Below are 16,431 nucleotides of genomic sequence, written 5' to 3'. Positions count from 1 at the left end.
TCGTGGGTTTGGTTTATGGGAGGTCGATCGTGGGTTTGGTTTATGGGAGGTCGATCGTGAGTTTGGTTTATGGGAGGTCGATCGTGGGTTTGGTTTATGGGAGGTCGATCGTGAGTTTAGTTTATGGGTGGTCGATCGTGGGTTTGGTTTATGGGAGGTCGATCGTGGGTTTGGTTTATGGGAGGTCGATCGTGGGTTTGGTTTATGGGAGGTCGATCGTGAGTTTAGTTTATGGGAGGTCGATCGTGGGTTTGGTTTATGGGAGGTCGATCGTGGGTTTGGTTTATGGGAGGTCGATCGTGGGTTTGGTTTATGGGAGGTCGATCGTGGGTTTGGTTTATGGGAGGTCGATCGTGGGTTTGGTTTAAGGGAGGTCGATCGTGGGTTTGGTTTATGGGTGGTCGATCGTGGGTTTGGTTTATGGGAGGTCGATCGTGGGTTTGGTTTATGGGAGGTCGATCGTGGGTTTGGTTTATGGGAGGTCGATCGTGGGTTTGGTTTAAGGGAGGTCGATCGTGGGTTTGGTTTATGGGAGGTCGATCGTGGGTTTGGTTTATGGGAGGTCGATCGTGGGTTTGGTTTATGGGAGGTCGATCGTGGGTTTGGTTTATGGGAGGTCGATCGTGGGTTTAGTTTATGGGAGGTCGATCGTGGGTTTGGTTTATGGGAGGTCGATCGTGGGTTTGGTTTAAGGGAGGTCGATCGTGGGTTTGGTTTATGGGAGGTCGATCGTGGGTTTGGTTTATGGGAGGTCGATCGTGGGTTTGGTTTATGGGAGGTCGATCGTGAGTTTAGTTTATGGGAGGTCGATCGTGGGTTTAGTTTATGGGTGGTCGATCGTGGGTTTGGTTTATGGGAGGTCGATCGTGGGTTTGGTTTATGGGAGGTCGATCGTGGGTTTGGTTTATGGGAGGTCGATCGTGGGTTTGGTTTATGGGAGGTCGATCGTGGGTTTGGTTTATGGGAGGTCGATCGTGGGTTTGGTTTATGGGCGGTCGATCGTGGGTTTGGTTTAAGGGAGGTCGATCGTGGGTTTGGTTTAAGGGAGGTCGATCGTGGGTTTGGTTTATGGGAGGTCGATCGTGGGTTTGGTTTAAGGGAGGTCGATCGTGGGTTTGGTTTATGGGAGGTCGATCGTGAGTTTGGTTTATGGGAGGTCGATCGTGGGTTTGGTTTATGGGAGGTCGATCGTGGGTTTGGTTTATGGGAGGTCGATCGTGGGTTTGGTTTATGGGAGGTCGATCGTGAGTTTGGTTTATGGGAGGTCGATCGTGGGTTTGGTTTATGGGAGGTCGATCGTGGGTTTGGTTTATGGGAGGTCGATCGTGAGTTTGGTTTATGGGAGGTCGATCGTGGGTTTGGTTTATGGGAGGTCGATCGTGGGTTTGGTTTATGGGAAGTCGATCGTGAGTTTGGTTTATGGGAGGTCGATCGTGGGTTTGGTTTATGGGAGGTCGATCGTGGGTTTGGTTTATGGGAGGTCGATCGTGGGTTTGGTTTATGGGAGGTCGATCGTGAGTTTGGTTTATGGGAGGTCGATCGTGGGTTTGGTTTATGGGAGGTCGATCGTGGGTTTGGTTTATGGGAGGTCGATCGTGAGGTTGGTTTATGGGAGGTCGATCGTGGGTTTGGTTTATGGGCGGTCGATCGTGGGTTTGGTTTATGGGAGGTCGATCGTGGGTTTGGTTTAAGGGAGGTCGATCGTGGGTTTGGTTTATGGGAGGTCGATCGTGGGTTTGGTTTATGGGAGGTCGATCGTGGGTTTGGTTTATGGGAGGTCGATCGTGGGTTTGGTTTAAGGGAGGTCGATCGTGGGTTTGGTTTATGGGAGGTCGATCGTGGGTTTGGTTTATGGGAGGTCGATCGTGAGTTTGGTTTATGGGAGGTCGATCGTGGGTTTGGTTTATGGGAGGTCGATCGTGGGTTTGGTTGTTGGGAGGTCGATCGTGGGTTTGGTTTATGGGAGGTCGATCGTGAGTTTGGTTTATGGGAGGTCGATCGTGGGTTTGGTTTATGGGAGGTCGATCGTGGGTTTGGTTTATGGGAGGTCGATCGTGGGTTTGGTTTATGGGAGGTCGATCGTGAGTTTGGTTTATGGGAGGTCGATCGTGGGTTTGGTTTATGGGAGGTCGATCGTGAGTTTAGTTTATGGGTGGTCGATCGTGGGTTTGGTTTATGGGAGGTCGATCGTGGGTTTGGTTTATGGGAGGTCGATCGTGGGTTTGGTTTATGGGAGGTCGATCGTGAGTTTAGTTTATGGGAGGTCGATCGTGGGTTTGGTTTATGGGAGGTCGATCGTGGGTTTGGTTTATGGGAGGTCGATCGTGGGTTTGGTTTATGGGAGGTCGATCGTGGGTTTGGTTTATGGGAGGTCGATCGTGGGTTTGGTTTAAGGGAGGTCGATCGTGGGTTTGGTTTATGGGTGGTCGATCGTGGGTTTGGTTTATGGGAGGTCGATCGTGGGTTTGGTTTATGGGAGGTCGATCGTGGGTTTGGTTTATGGGAGGTCGATCGTGGGTTTGGTTTAAGGGAGGTCGATCGTGGGTTTGGTTTATGGGAGGTCGATCGTGGGTTTGGTTTATGGGAGGTCGATCGTGGGTTTGGTTTATGGGAGGTCGATCGTGGGTTTGGTTTATGGGAGGTCGATCGTGGGTTTAGTTTATGGGAGGTCGATCGTGGGTTTGGTTTATGGGAGGTCGATCGTGGGTTTGGTTTAAGGGAGGTCGATCGTGGGTTTGGTTTATGGGAGGTCGATCGTGGGTTTGGTTTATGGGAGGTCGATCGTGGGTTTGGTTTATGGGAGGTCGATCGTGAGTTTAGTTTATGGGAGGTCGATCGTGGGTTTAGTTTATGGGTGGTCGATCGTGGGTTTGGTTTATGGGAGGTCGATCGTGGGTTTGGTTTATGGGAGGTCGATCGTGGGTTTGGTTTATGGGAGGTCGATCGTGGGTTTGGTTTATGGGAGGTCGATCGTGGGTTTGGTTTATGGGAGGTCGATCGTGGGTTTGGTTTATGGGGCGGTCGATCGTGGGTTTGGTTTAAGGGAGGTCGATCGTGGGTTTGGTTTAAGGGAGGTCGATCGTGGGTTTGGTTTATGGGAGGTCGATCGTGGGTTTGGTTTAAGGGAGGTCGATCGTGGGTTTGGTTTATGGGAGGTCGATCGTGAGTTTGGTTTATGGGAGGTCGATCGTGGGTTTGGTTTATGGGAGGTCGATCGTGGGTTTGGTTTATGGGAGGTCGATCGTGGGTTTGGTTTATGGGAGGTCGATCGTGAGTTTGGTTTATGGGAGGTCGATCGTGGGTTTGGTTTATGGGAGGTCGATCGTGGGTTTGGTTTATGGGAGGTCGATAGTGAGTTTGGTTTATGGGAGGTCGATCGTGGGTTTGGTTTATGGGAGGTCGATCGTGGGTTTGGTTTATGGGAAGTCGATCGTGAGTTTGGTTTATGGGAGGTCGATCGTGGGTTTGGTTTATGGGAGGTCGATCGTGGGTTTGGTTTATGGGAGGTCGATCGTGGGTTTGGTTTATGGGAGGTCGATCGTGAGTTTGGTTTATGGGAGGTCGATCGTGGGTTTGGTTTATGGGAGGTCGATCGTGGGTTTGGTTTATGGGAGGTCGATCGTGAGTTTGGTTTATGGGAGGTCGATCGTGGGTTTGGTTTATGGGCGGTCGATCGTGGGTTTGGTTTATGGGAGGTCGATCGTGGGTTTGGTTTAAGGGAGGTCGATCGTGGGTTTGGTTTATGGGAGGTCGATCGTGGGTTTGGTTTATGGGAGGTCGATCGTGGGTTTGGTTTATGGGAGGTCGATCGTGGGTTTGGTTTAAGGGAGGTCGATCGTGGGTTTGGTTTATGGGAGGTCGATCGTGGGTTTGGTTTATGGGAGGTCGATCGTGGGTTTGGTTTATGGGAGGTCGATCGTGGGTTTGGTTTATGGGAGGTCGATCGTGAGTTTAGTTTATGGGAGGTCGATCGTGGGTTTGGTTTATGGGAGGTCGATCGTGGGTTTGGTTTATGGGAGGTCGATCGTGGGTTTGGTTTATGGGAGGTCGATCGTGGGTTTGGTTTATGGGAGGTCGATCGTGGGTTTGGTTTAAGGGAGGTCGATCGTGGGTTTGGTTTATGGGTGGTCGATCGTGGGTTTGGTTTATGGGAGGTCGATCGTGGGTTTGGTTTATGGGAGGTCGATCGTGGGTTTGGTTTATGGGAGGTCGATCGTGGGTTTGGTTTAAGGGAGGTCGATCGTGGGTTTGGTTTATGGGAGGTCGATCGTGGGTTTGGTTTATGGGAGGTCGATCGTGGGTTTGGTTTATGGGAGGTCGATCGTGGGTTTGGTTTATGGGAGGTCGATCGTGAGTTTAGTTTATGGGAGGTCGATCGTGGGTTTGGTTTATGGGAGGTCGATCGTGGGTTTGGTTTAAGGGAGGTCGATCGTGGGTTTGGTTTATGGGAGGTCGATCGTGGGTTTGGTTTATGGGAGGTCGATCGTGGGTTTGGTTTATGGGAGGTCGATCGTGAGTTTAGTTTATGGGAGGTCGATCGTGGGTTTAGTTTATGGGTGGTCGATCGTGGGTTTGGTTTATGGGAGGTCGATCGTGGGTTTGGTTTATGGGAGGTCGATCGTGGGTTTGGTTTATGGGAGGTCGATCGTGGGTTTGGTTTATGGGAGGTCGATCGTGGGTTTGGTTTATGGGAGGTCGATCGTGGGTTTGGTTTAAGGGAGGTCGATCGTGGGTTTGGTTTATGGGAGGTCGATCGTGGGTTTGGTTTAAGGGAGGTCGATCGTGAGTTTGGTTTAAGGGATGTCGATCGTGGGTTTGGTTTATGGGAGGTCGATCGTGGGTTTGGTTTATGGGAGGTCGATCGTGGGTTTGGTTTATGGGAGGTCGATCGTGAGTTTGGTTTAAGGGAGGTCGATCGTGGGTTTGGTTTATGGGAGGTCGTTCGTGGGTTTGGTTTAAGGGAGGTCGATCGTGAGTTTGGTTTAAGGGAGGTCGATCGTGGGTTTGGTTTATGGGCGGTCGATCGTGAGTTTGGTTTATGGGAGGTCGATCGTGGGTTTGGTTTATGGGCGGTCGATCGTGAGTTTGGTTTAAGGGCGGTCGATCGTGGGTTTGGTTTATGGGCGGTCGATCGTGAGTTTGGTTTAAGGGCGGTCGATCGTGGGTTTGGTTTATGGGCGGTCGATCGTGAGTTTGGTTTAAGGGCGGTCGATCGTGGGTTTGGTTTATGGGCGGTCGATCGTGAGTTTGGTTTATGGGCGGTCGATCGTGAGTTTGGTTTAAGGGCGGTCGATCGTGGGTTTGGTTTATGGGCGGTCGATCGTGGGTTTGGTTTATGGGAGGTCGATCGTGGGTTTGGTTTATGGGAGGTCGATCGTGAGTTTGGTTTATGGGAGGTCGATCGTGGGTTTGGTTTATGGGAGGTCGATCGTGGGTTTGGTTTATGGGAGGTCGATCGTGAGTTTGGTTTATGGGAGGTCGATCGTGGGTTTGGTTTATGGGAGGTCGATCGTGGGTTTGGTTTATGGGAGGTCGATCGTGAGTTTGGTTTATGGGAGGTCGATCGTGGGTTTGGTTTATGGGAGGTCGATCGTGGGTTTGGTTTATGGGAGGTCGATCGTGGGTTTGGTTTATGGGAGGTCGATCGTGAGTTTGGTTTATGGGAGGTCGATCGTGGGTTTGGTTTATGGGAGGTCGATCGTGAGTTTAGTTTATGGGTGGTCGATCGTGGGTTTGGTTTATGGGAGGTCGATCGTGGGTTTGGTTTATGGGAGGTCGATCGTGGGTTTGGTTTATGGGAGGTCGATCGTGAGTTTAGTTTATGGGAGGTCGATCGTGGGTTTGGTTTATGGGAGGTCGATCGTGGGTTTGTTTTATGGGAGGTCGATCGTGGGTTTGGTTTATGGGAGGTTGATCGTGGGTTTGGTTTATGGGAGGTCGATCGTGGGTTTGGTTTAAGGGAGGTCGATCGTGGGTTTGGTTTATGGGTGGTCGATCGTGGGTTTGGTTTATGGGAGGTCGATCGTGGGTTTGGTTTATGGGAGGTCGATCGTGGGTTTGGTTTATGGGAGGTCGATCGTGGGTTTGGTTTAAGGGAGGTCGATCGTGGGTTTGGTTTATGGGAGGTCGATCGTGGGTTTGGTTTATGGGAGGTCGATCGTGGGTTTGGTTTATGGGAGGTCGATCGTGGGTTTGGTTTATGGGAGGTCGATCGTGAGTTTAGTTTATGGGAGGTCGATCGTGGGTTTGGTTTATGGGAGGTCGATCGTGGGTTTGGTTTAAGGGAGGTCGATCGTGGGTTTGGTTTATGGGAGGTCGATCGTGGGTTTGGTTTATGGGAGGTCGATCGTGGGTTTGGTTTATGGGAGGTCGATTGTGAGTTTAGTTTATGGGAGGTCGATCGTGGGTTTAGTTTATGGGTGGTCGATCGTGGGTTTGGTTTATGGGAGGTCGATCATGGGTTTGGTTTATGGGAGGTCGATCGTGGGTTTGGTTTATGGGAGGTCGATCGTGGGTTTGGTTTATGGGAGGTCGATCGTGGGTTTGGTTTATGGGAGGTCGATCGTGGGTTTGGTTTAAGGGAGGTCGATCGTGGGTTTGGTTTATGGGAGGTCGATCGTGGGTTTGGTTTAAGGGAGGTCGATCGTGAGTTTGGTTTAAGGGAGGTCGATCGTGGGTTTGGTTTATGGGAGGTCGATCGTGGGTTTGGTTTAAGGGAGGTCGATCGTGGGTTTGGTTTATGGGAGGTCGATCGTGGGTTTGGTTTATGGGAGGTCGATCGTGAGTTTGGTTTATGGGAGGTCGATCGTGGGTTTGGTTTATGGGAGGTCGATCGTGGGTTTGGTTTATGGGAGGTCGATCGTGGGTTTGGTTTATGGGAGGTCGATCGTGAGTTTGGTTTATGGGAGGTCGATCGTGGGTTTGGTTTATGGGAGGTCGATAGTGAGTTTAGTTTATGGGTGGTCGATCGTGGGTTTGGTTTATGGGAGGTCGATCGTGGGTTTGGTTTATGGGAGGTCGATCGTGGGTTTGGTTTATGGGAGGTCGATCGTGAGTTTAGTTTATGGGAGGTCGATCGTGGGTTTGGTTTATGGGAGGTCGATCGTGGGTTTGGTTTATGGGAGGTCGATCGTGGGTTTGGTTTATGGGAGGTCGATCGTGGGTTTGGTTTATGGGAGGTCGATCGTGGGTTTGGTTTAAGGGAGGTCGATCGTGGGTTTGGTTTATGGGTGGTCGATCGTGGGTTTGGTTTATGGGAGGTCGATCGTGGGTTTGGTTTATGGGAGGTCGATCGTGGGTTTGGTTTATGGGAGGTCGATCGTGGGTTTGGTTTAAGGGAGGTCGATCGTGGGTTTGGTTTATGGGAGGTCGATCGTGGGTTTGGTTTATGGGAGGTCGATCGTGGATTTGGTTTATGGGAGGTCGATCGTGGTTTTGGTTTATGGGAGGTCGATCGTGAGTTTAGTTTATGGGAGGTCGATCGTGGGTTTGGTTTATGGGAGGTCCATCGTGGGTTTGGTTTATGGGAGGTCGATCGTGGGTTTGGTTTATGGGAGGTCGATCGTGGGTTTGGTTTATGGGAGGTCGATCGTGAGTTTAGTTTATGGGAGGTCGATCGTGGGTTTGGTTTATGGGAGGTCGATCGTGGGTTTGGTTTAAGGGAGGTCGATCGTGGGTTTGGTTTATGGGAGGTCGATCGTGGGTTTGGTTTATGGGAGGTCGATCGTGGGTTTGGTTTATGGGAGGTCGATCGTGAGTTTAGTTTATGGGAGGTCGATCGTGGGTTTGGTTTATGGGAGGTCGATCGTGGGTTTGGTTTAAGGGAGGTCGATCGTGGGTTTGGTTTATGGGAGGTCGATCGTGGGTTTGGTTTATGGGAGGTCGATCGTGGGTTTGGTTTATGGGAGGTCGATCGTGGGTTTGGTTTATGGGAGGTCGATCGTGGGTTTGGTTTAAGGGAGGTCGATCGTGGGTTTGGTTTATGGGAGGTCGATCGTGGGTTTGGTTTATGGGAGGTCGATCGTGGGTTTGGTTTATGGGAGGTCGATCGTGAGTTTAGTTTATGGGAGGTCGATCGTGGGTTTAGTTTATGGGTGGTCGATCGTGGGTTTGGTTTATGGGAGGTCGATCGTGGGTTTGGTTTATGGGAGGTCGATCATGGGTTTGGTTTATGGGAGGTCGATCGTGGGTTTGGTTTATGGGAGGTCGATCGTGGGTTTGGTTTATGGGAGGTCGATCGTGGGTTTGGTTTAAGGGAGGTCGATCGTGGGTTTGGTTTATGGGAGGTCGATCGTGGGTTTGGTTTAAGGGAGGTCGATCGTGAGTTTGGTTTAAGGGAGGTCGATCGTGGGTTTGGTTTATGGGAGGTCGATCGTGGGTTTGGTTTAAGGGAGGTCGATCGTGGGTTTGGTTTATGGGAGGTCGATCGTGGGTTTGGTTTATGGGAGGTCGATCGTGAGTTTGGTTTAAGGGAGGTCGATCGTGGGTTTGGTTTATGGGAGGTCGATCGTGGGTTTGGTTTAAGGGAGGTCGATCGTGAGTTTGGTTTAAGGGAGGTCGATCGTGGGTTTGGTTTATGGGCGGTCGATCGTGAGTTTGGTTTATGGGAGGTCGATCGTGGGTTTGGTTTATGGGCGGTCGATCGTGAGTTTGGTTTAAGGGCGGTCGATCGTGGGTTTGGTTTATGGGCGGTCGATCGTGAGTTTGGTTTAAGGGCGGTCGATCGTGGGTTTGGTTTATGGGCGGTCGATCGTGAGTTTGGTTTAAGGGCGGTCGATCGTGGGTTTGGTTTATGGGCGGTCGATCGTGAGTTTGGTTTATGGGCGGTCGATCGTGAGTTTGGTTTAAGGGCGGTCGATCGTGGGTTTGGTTTATGGGCGGTCGATCGTGGGTTTGGTTTATGGGCGGTCGATCGTGAGTTTGGTTTAAGGGCGGTCGATCGTGGGTTTGGTTTATGGGCGGTCGATCGTGGGTTTGGTTTATGGGCAATCGATCGTGAGTTTGGTTTATGGGCGGTCGATCGTGAGTTTGGTTTAAGGGAGGTCGATCGTGGGTTTGGTTTATGGGCGGTCGATCGTGAGTTTGGTTTATGGGAGGTCGATCGTGGGTTTGGTTTATGGGAGGTCGATCGTGAGTTTGGTTTATGGGAGGTCGATCGTGGGTTTGGTTTATGGGCGGTCGATCGTGAGTTTGGTTTATGGGCGGTCGATCGTGAGTTTGGTTTATGGGAGGTCGATCGTGAGTTTGGTTTATGGGAGGTCGATCGTGAGTTTGGTTTATGGGCGGTCGATCGTGGGTTTGGTTTAAGGGAGGTCGATCGTGGGTTTGGTTTAAGGGAGGTCGATCGTGGGTTTGGTTTATGGGAGGTCGATCGTGGGTTTGGTTTAAGGGAGGTCGATCGTGGGTTTGGTTTATGGGAGGTCGATCGTGAGTTTGGTTTATGGGAGGTCGATCGTGGGTTTGGTTTATGGGAGGTCGATCGTGGGTTTGGTTTATGGGAGGTCGATCGTGGGTTTGGTTTATGGGAGGTCGATCGTGAGTTTGGTTTATGGGAGGTCGATCGTGGGTTTGGTTTATGGGAGGTCGATCGTGGGTTTGGTTTATGGGAGGTCGATCGTGAGTTTGGTTTATGGGAGGTCGATCGTGGGTTTGGTTTATGGGAGGTCGATCGTGGGTTTGGTTTATGGGAGGTCGATCGTGAGTTTGGTTTATGGGAGGTCGATCGTGGGTTTGGTTTATGGGAGGTCGATCGTGGGTTTGGTTTATGGGAGGTCGATCGTGGGTTTGGTTTATGGGAGGTCGATCGTGAGTTTGGTTTATGGGAGGTCGATCGTGGGTTTGGTTTATGGGAGGTCGATCGTGGGTTTGGTTTATGGGAGGTCGATCGTGGGTTTGGTTTATGGGAGGTCGATCGTGGGTTTGGTTTAAGGGAGGTCGATCGTGGGTTTGGTTTATGGGAGGTCGATCGTGGGTTTGGTTTATGGGAGGTCGATCGTGGGTTTGGTTTATGGGAGGTCGATCGTGAGTTTGGTTTATGGGAGGTCGATCGTGGGTTTGGTTTATGGGAGGTCGATCGTGGGTTTGGTTTATGGGAGGTCGATCGTGGGTTTGGTTTATGGGAGGTCGATCGTGAGTTTGGTTTATGGGAGGTCGATCGTGGGTTTGGTTTATGGGAGGTCGATCGTGGATTTGGTTTATGGGAGGTCGATTGTGAGTTTGGTTTATGGGAGGTCGATCGTGGGTTTGGTTTATGGGCGGTCGATCGTGGGTTTGGTTTATGGGAGGTCGATCGTGGGTTTGGTTTAAGGGAGGTCGATCGTGGGTTTGGTTTATGGGAGGTCGATCGTGGGTTTGGTTTATGGGAGGTCGATCGTGGGTTTGGTTTATGGGAGGTCGATCGTGGGTTTGGTTTAAGGGAGGTCGATCGTGGGTTTGGTTTATGGGAGGTCGATCGTGGGTTTGGTTTATGGGAGGTCGATCGTGGGTTTGGTTTATGGGAGGTCGATCGTGGGTTTGGCTTATGGGAGGTCGATCGTGAGTTTAGTTTATGGGAGGTCGATCGTGGGTTTGGTTTATGGGAGGTCAATCGTGGGTTTGGTTTATGGGAGGTCGATCGTGGGTTTGGTTTATGGGAGGTCGATCGTGGGTTTGGTTTATGGGAGGTCGATCGTGGGTTTGGTTTAAGGGAGGTCGATCGTGGGTTTGGTTTATGGGTGGTCGATCGTGGGTTTGGTTTATGGGAGGTCGATCGTGGGTTTGGTTTATGGGAGGTCGATCGTGGGTTTGGTTTATGGGAGGTCGATCGTGGGTTTGGTTTAAGGGAGGTCGATCGTGGGTTTGGTTTATGGGAGGTCGATCGTGGGTTTGGTTTATGGGAGGTCGATCGTGGGTTTGGTTTATGGGAGGTCGATCGTGGGTTTGGTTTATGGGAGGTCGATCGTGAGTTTAGTTTATGGGAGGTCGATCGTGGGTTTGGTTTATGGGAGGTCGATCGTGGGTTTGGTTTAAGGGAGGTCGATCGTGGGTTTGGTTTATGGGAGGTCGATCGTGGGTTTGGTTTATGGGAGGTCGATCGTGGGTTTGGTTTATGGGAGGTCGATCGTGGGTTTGGTTTATGGGAGGTCGATCGTGGGTTTGGTTTATGGGCGGTCGATCGTGGGTTTGGTTTATGGGCGGTCGATCGTGGGTTTGGTTTATGGGCGGTCGATCGTGAGTTTGGTTTAAGGGCGGTCGATCGTGGGTTTGGTTTATGGGCGGTCGATCGTGGGTTTGGTTTATGGGAGGTCGATCGTGAGTTTGGTTTATGGGAGGTCGATCGTGGGTTTGGTTTATGGGCGGTCGATCGTGGGTTTGGTTTAAGGGAGGTCGATCGTGGGTTTGGTTTATGGGAGGTCGATCGTGGGTTTGGTTTAAGGGAGGTCGATCGTGGGTTTGGTTTATGGGCGGTCGATCGTGGGTTTGGTTTATGGGCGGTCGATCGTGGGTTTGGTTTAAGGGAGGTCGATCGTGGGTTTGGTTTATGGGAGGTCGATCGTGGGTTTGGTTTAAGGGAGGTCGATCGTGGGTTTGGTTTATGGGCGGTCGATCGTGGGTTTGGTTTATGGGCGGTCGATCGTGGGTTTGGTTTAAGGGAGGTCGATCGTGGGTTTGGTTTATGGGCGGTCGATCGTGAGTTTGGTTTATGGGAGGTCGATCGTGAGTTTGGTTTACGGGCGGTCGATCGTGGGTTTGGTTTATGGGAGGTCGATCGTGAGTTTGGTTTACGGGCGGTCGATCGTGGGTTTGGTTTACGGGAGGTCGATCGTGGGCTTGGTTTACGGTCTGTGTTTGTGTTGGGGCCGCGCCGCGAGGAGGAGCGTCCCCTACCCGTCAGGAAGGACTGCGGGTTGAAGAAGCCGGAGAGCCACACCACGGCCGGTAGCGCCAGGTCGTGCGTCCACGTGTCCAGCTCCCGGCATCGCAGCAGCAGATCCGTGAACCTGGAAGCGCATTCCCACCGCGCACACACACACACATACACACACATACACACACATACACACGAGCGCCGTGTGGTGATGTCACCGCCGCTCGGTGGCGAATGGCGGCTGTTGTTGTTTATGTTTGTTGTTGATGGTTGTTGTTGATGTTGTTGATGTTTGTTGTTTATGTTTTTTTTTATGTTCGTTGTTGATGTTGTTTATGTTCGTTGTTGATGTTGTTTATGTTTGTTGTTGTTGATGTTTGTTGTTGATTTTTTTGTTTGCTGCAGGAGGCTGCGTACCACCGTGCCAGGCCGTAGGTTGACGGGTAGGCCAGCTTGGTCCACGAGTCGGGAACCAGGTCGTAAAACAGAGCGTTCTGCAGCCTCTCCATCTCGGCCGAAATGGTCAGCTCACCCTGACGCAAAGAAAAAATACCCCAAAAATATATACACACACACAATTATATTTACATTTGTGCACTTTCATCAGAGAACCTCTCCAAGATGCCTTAGAATAAGAATTCGAACGGACGAGCCCAACTTTCCCTCCCTCTTCCCCTCATTTTTGTTGATTGTCCGTCGCTGCCTCGAGCTATTGTTGGGAACCAGAAGAATATGAAGAAGAATATGAAGAAGCTGAAGAAGAAGCAGAAGAGGAACGGTCCCGCGTCGCCCGTTGTCACCTTGAGACCCAGGTCGAGCTCGTGCAGCGAGCGGCGCACCTCCCCGAGGAGCAGGTTCATGCGCTCGCACTCCTGGAAGCAGACGAGCACGAAGGGCGAGCGCTCCGCCGTCTTGCCCATCACCTCCGCCATGTGGAACTCCTCGGGCAGCCTCTCCACAATGTCGTCGAGGACGCCCTTCACCTGCGAGGCGCGGAGAAGCTCCCGGTGGTCCAGCGAGAGGAAGGGACAAACTCGCTCGCCCACGCGCTCGCTGACACACTGGCTCACTCGCACTCACTCACTCACATCAGTCCTTCACTCACTCACTCATGCACTCACTCGCCCACCCATTCAGTCATGCGCTCACGCATTCACCCACTCACTCACTCACATCAGTCGCTCACTCACTCACTCATGCACTCACTCGACCGCCCATTCAGTCACGCGCCCACGCATTCACCCACTCACTCACTCACTCACCCAGGTCAGTCTGGACGACACCTCTTCCCGTAACTGCGCGACGTTTCCAGCGCAATTAAAATTAAAGATCAGCCGTGCCGTGTTCTCTCCTATTCCGTCTCCTTTGTTTACTCGTTCTTGTCCTTTATTCAGCTGGGAGATGAAATAAACCCAGCTGCTCTCGCTCATTTAAAGCGCTATAGGGTCGTTGGTGGGTTCCTCCTCCTCCGCAACATGACCCCACGACACCCACGACCCCACAATCACCACGACCCACAATACACCCACGACTCCAATGACCACGTGACCCTCATAACCCCACGACCCCCACACACAACCGCCCACGACCCCCACACACACACAACCCCTCACGACCCCCGGGCCTGACCTTCTCCTCGGCCGTGCCGGCCGCCCCCTCCCCGCCGGCGTTGTCGCGCGGCTGCAGCTCGAGCAGCGTGCGGAAGAGTGCCGAGGAGGTGAGGGTGAGGAACTCGATCTCGGCGTTGGGGTGCAGCCCATAGAGCGCGGGGCTCTCGGGGGGCAGGCACTCGTCCACGTAGCGGTGGTAGCCCGGGTAGTCCAGGTTCGGCGGCGCCAGGAAGCCGGGCGCCAGGGAAAACTCGCCATCCAGCTTGCGGAGGAGATGACGGAGTGGGGGGCGGGGGGAGGGGAGCGGGGGAGGGGGGGGCAGGCGGCCGAATCAGCGTTCGGCGCAAGCGAGCCAAGAACCGAGCAGAAGCTCAGGGACCCCAAGCAGATCGAGAGGACCCTGGATTCGTGAGGATAACATTGGGGTTGCGCCAAATTTTCAGCTCAAAATGTCAACACGAAGCGTGTCCCATCGGTTCCTCCTCATGGCGCCTCCGAGTCGTCCTCTCTCTCTCTCTCTAGCATTGGCCCGCTCCCCGAGACCACTGCGTGGTGGCGCCCCGCTCCAAGTTGGAATAATGATTCACAGTGTGCGTGAATGAGCGCGGGATGCTCGCCCGCCGGCCCCGTCAAAGTCCTGGCGACGGTGGCCGTCGGCGGTGGGCGCACCACCGATTACCGCGGTTGGCGATGTACGGCGCAAAAGAAGCTCAACAGGCGTACACACACACACACAAAGACAAAAGACAAAGATCCCCCGTATAGCCTTAACAGACTATAGGGGCAAGTGCTGTTAGTGAGCACCTATGAAGGCCAGAATGCCACACGAGGTGGTGGATGGCCAGCACCACGCCCGGCCGCCTTTGTACCCCTAGTGACGATGTTTATACACAGCGCACCAGGTACTAATTTGAGGCTGAGTCGACCTAGGAGAGGCCCACAACCGGTTCAGATAATTATCACTGGTATTGACCGTGAGTGGAAATCGAACCTGGTTCACCAGGGTCGTAGCGCAGCGCACTAACCGCTACACCACCGCTCCCCACTATACACACACACGCACACACACACGTACACACATGTACACACCTGTTCGGGGTGCACCAGCTCCTGCAGGTAGGCACGGCAGAGGCGCCGGTCCCAGTCGTCCGTGATGTGGCCCCCGTACATGATCTCGCCGAAGAGGTAGCGCAGGTCCTCCCACGGCACCTGCGCGCGCGCAGCAGGAGCGGCACGTTGACGACAGTCTCCCTGAACCCCCACCCCGCTGAGCATTGTGCTGCTGCTGTACATGTCCACGCGATGACAAGCCACTTCGTTGGGCTATCATTTGTGGCAAAGGCGCTTCTGAAAAGGAGCAACGTAGCTCATTGGGCCGTAGCTGTTGCAAAAAAAGATAAAGAAATATGGGTGACGAACGGGACGCCGTGAGTAGGAGGCACCCGACTTCCGCGTGCCGGGCCCGCACGGGATTGGCGCGGCGCCGGTCGACATGCATCGTGCTCGCGGTGGGTGCGTGCGGTGGCCGTGGTCCGTGTGATGCGGTGTGGTGCCGGTGCCTTGGCGTTGGCCTCCAGGTAGTTGTAGAGCACGTTGCACGAGATGGTGAGGTCGCCCGTGTTGAACGGGTAGCTGCGGTTCCAGCCCTGGGGCCCGAATTTGCGGCGCTCGGCGACGCATGCGTGGAAGTAGCAGAGCGAGAAGAGGAGGCTCTTGAACTCGTGCTCGCGCGTGCACGTCTCCAGCGTGTCCTGCGTGGCGGAGAGACCCGGGGGGGCCGCAGCGTTACACTCCGCCCCGCCTCGCGGCGCCAGGGCGGGGCGCGGACGGACGGGCGGATGACGGACGAACGGACAGACGGAGGACGGACGAAGCCACCTGGTCGAAGTTGAGCAGCGCTGCGTGGAGGTTGGCCATCATGCCTGAGGGCGGCTCGTTGGTGATCTTGACGGAGCTCTCCAGGATGCCCTGCGGGATGACGTGCTCCGAGGGCGAGGCCGCCGGCTCGGCGCTGATGAACACCCGCAGCTCGGGGCTGCTGCCCCCGTCCTCGTCGCCCAGACGCTCCAGCAGCTTCTCCAGCGTGCCCAGCCACCGCGACACCAGGTGCACGTTCTGCAACGATCAACACGTGGGTGGGCACTCCGCTGTCGCCAAGCCTCCCCTACCCGTGCAAGGCCTACACCGGTTGCCTGCCTGCCTACCGTCGCTGTCCGTTCATGCTTCTCAACTCCAGTCGACGAACACCTCCGTGGTCTTGCCTCACCGCTACTTGCTTCTCCCGTCTCTTACTCATCTGTCCCACCCCGTCCTCTACTCTCCCGGGCTCTGCCGCCCCAAAGCTACCCGGCACGCGCTCCCGGCCGCCGTTGGTTGCCCAACGTTGCTGCAGCAACCGGGGGGGCGCGTCGCTCCTGGGGGGGAAGGGGGGGAGAGAAAAGGGGGGATGGGGGGTGGGGGGGGGACCGACCTGCAGGATGACCCAGTGGCCTTCGCGAGCCGCCCGCTCCAGGGCCTCCTCGGCCACCGCCTCCTGTCCCTGGCCCAGCGAGATGTTGTGCAGTTTGCCCGAGTCGATGGTGAAGCCCAGCTTCTTGCCTGCGAGCGAGGAAAGACGAAGGCCTGACGACCGATTTTGTTTTGTTTTCCCGACCGGCACGATTCCGGGCCGCCGAGACGGCGCAGGGCAGCACGTGGCCCTCACCCCCTCCTCCCCCCACCCATCCCTAATGGCACGGGTCATTTTTTTTTTCCCCTGCTGGCTGTTTGCCGTGCCGAACCGGAACCAAATCGTGCTATGCTGTCCTCACGAGACATCTGAATCTGGCTCGGGAGTCAAAAAAACTCGAAAAAACTTTTTTAACTTTTGAAACAATTACATTTTTTTTTACTTACCAGGTAAGGCCCCAATGAGCTGTGGAGCTCTTTTTCAGAGCTTGACGAAGTTGCTTATTATCATCAAGTGGACATTTGAAC

General features: G+C 53.6%; 1 protein-coding gene across 1 annotated transcript in view; it reads right to left on the bottom strand.

Moving 5' to 3' along the window:
* Positions 1-16,431, bottom strand: part of LOC144724619 (dynein axonemal heavy chain 11-like) — a 97,575-nt gene that overhangs the window by 4,720 nt on the left and 76,424 nt on the right. The window contains exons 55-62 of the mRNA XM_078603896.1: positions 15,926-16,053; positions 15,334-15,570; positions 15,015-15,206; positions 14,545-14,664; positions 13,475-13,717; positions 12,646-12,828; positions 12,263-12,378; positions 11,866-11,978 (exon numbers count right to left, since the gene is read on the bottom strand). Coding sequence (XP_078460022.1) covers positions 11,866-11,978; positions 12,263-12,378; positions 12,646-12,828; positions 13,475-13,717; positions 14,545-14,664; positions 15,015-15,206; positions 15,334-15,570; positions 15,926-16,053 — 1,332 coding nt within the window. The remainder of the gene's footprint in view (positions 1-11,865; positions 11,979-12,262; positions 12,379-12,645; positions 12,829-13,474; positions 13,718-14,544; positions 14,665-15,014; positions 15,207-15,333; positions 15,571-15,925; positions 16,054-16,431) is intronic.

The sequence above is a fragment of the Lampetra planeri genome, chromosome 21, assembly GCF_965212315.1.
Source record: "Lampetra planeri chromosome 21, kcLamPlan1.2.h2, whole genome shotgun sequence".
Lineage (NCBI taxonomy): Eukaryota > Metazoa > Chordata > Hyperoartia > Petromyzontiformes > Petromyzontidae > Lampetra > Lampetra planeri.
Note: the sequence above shows the minus strand (reverse complement) of the source record. Positions and strands in the feature narration are given on the sequence as shown.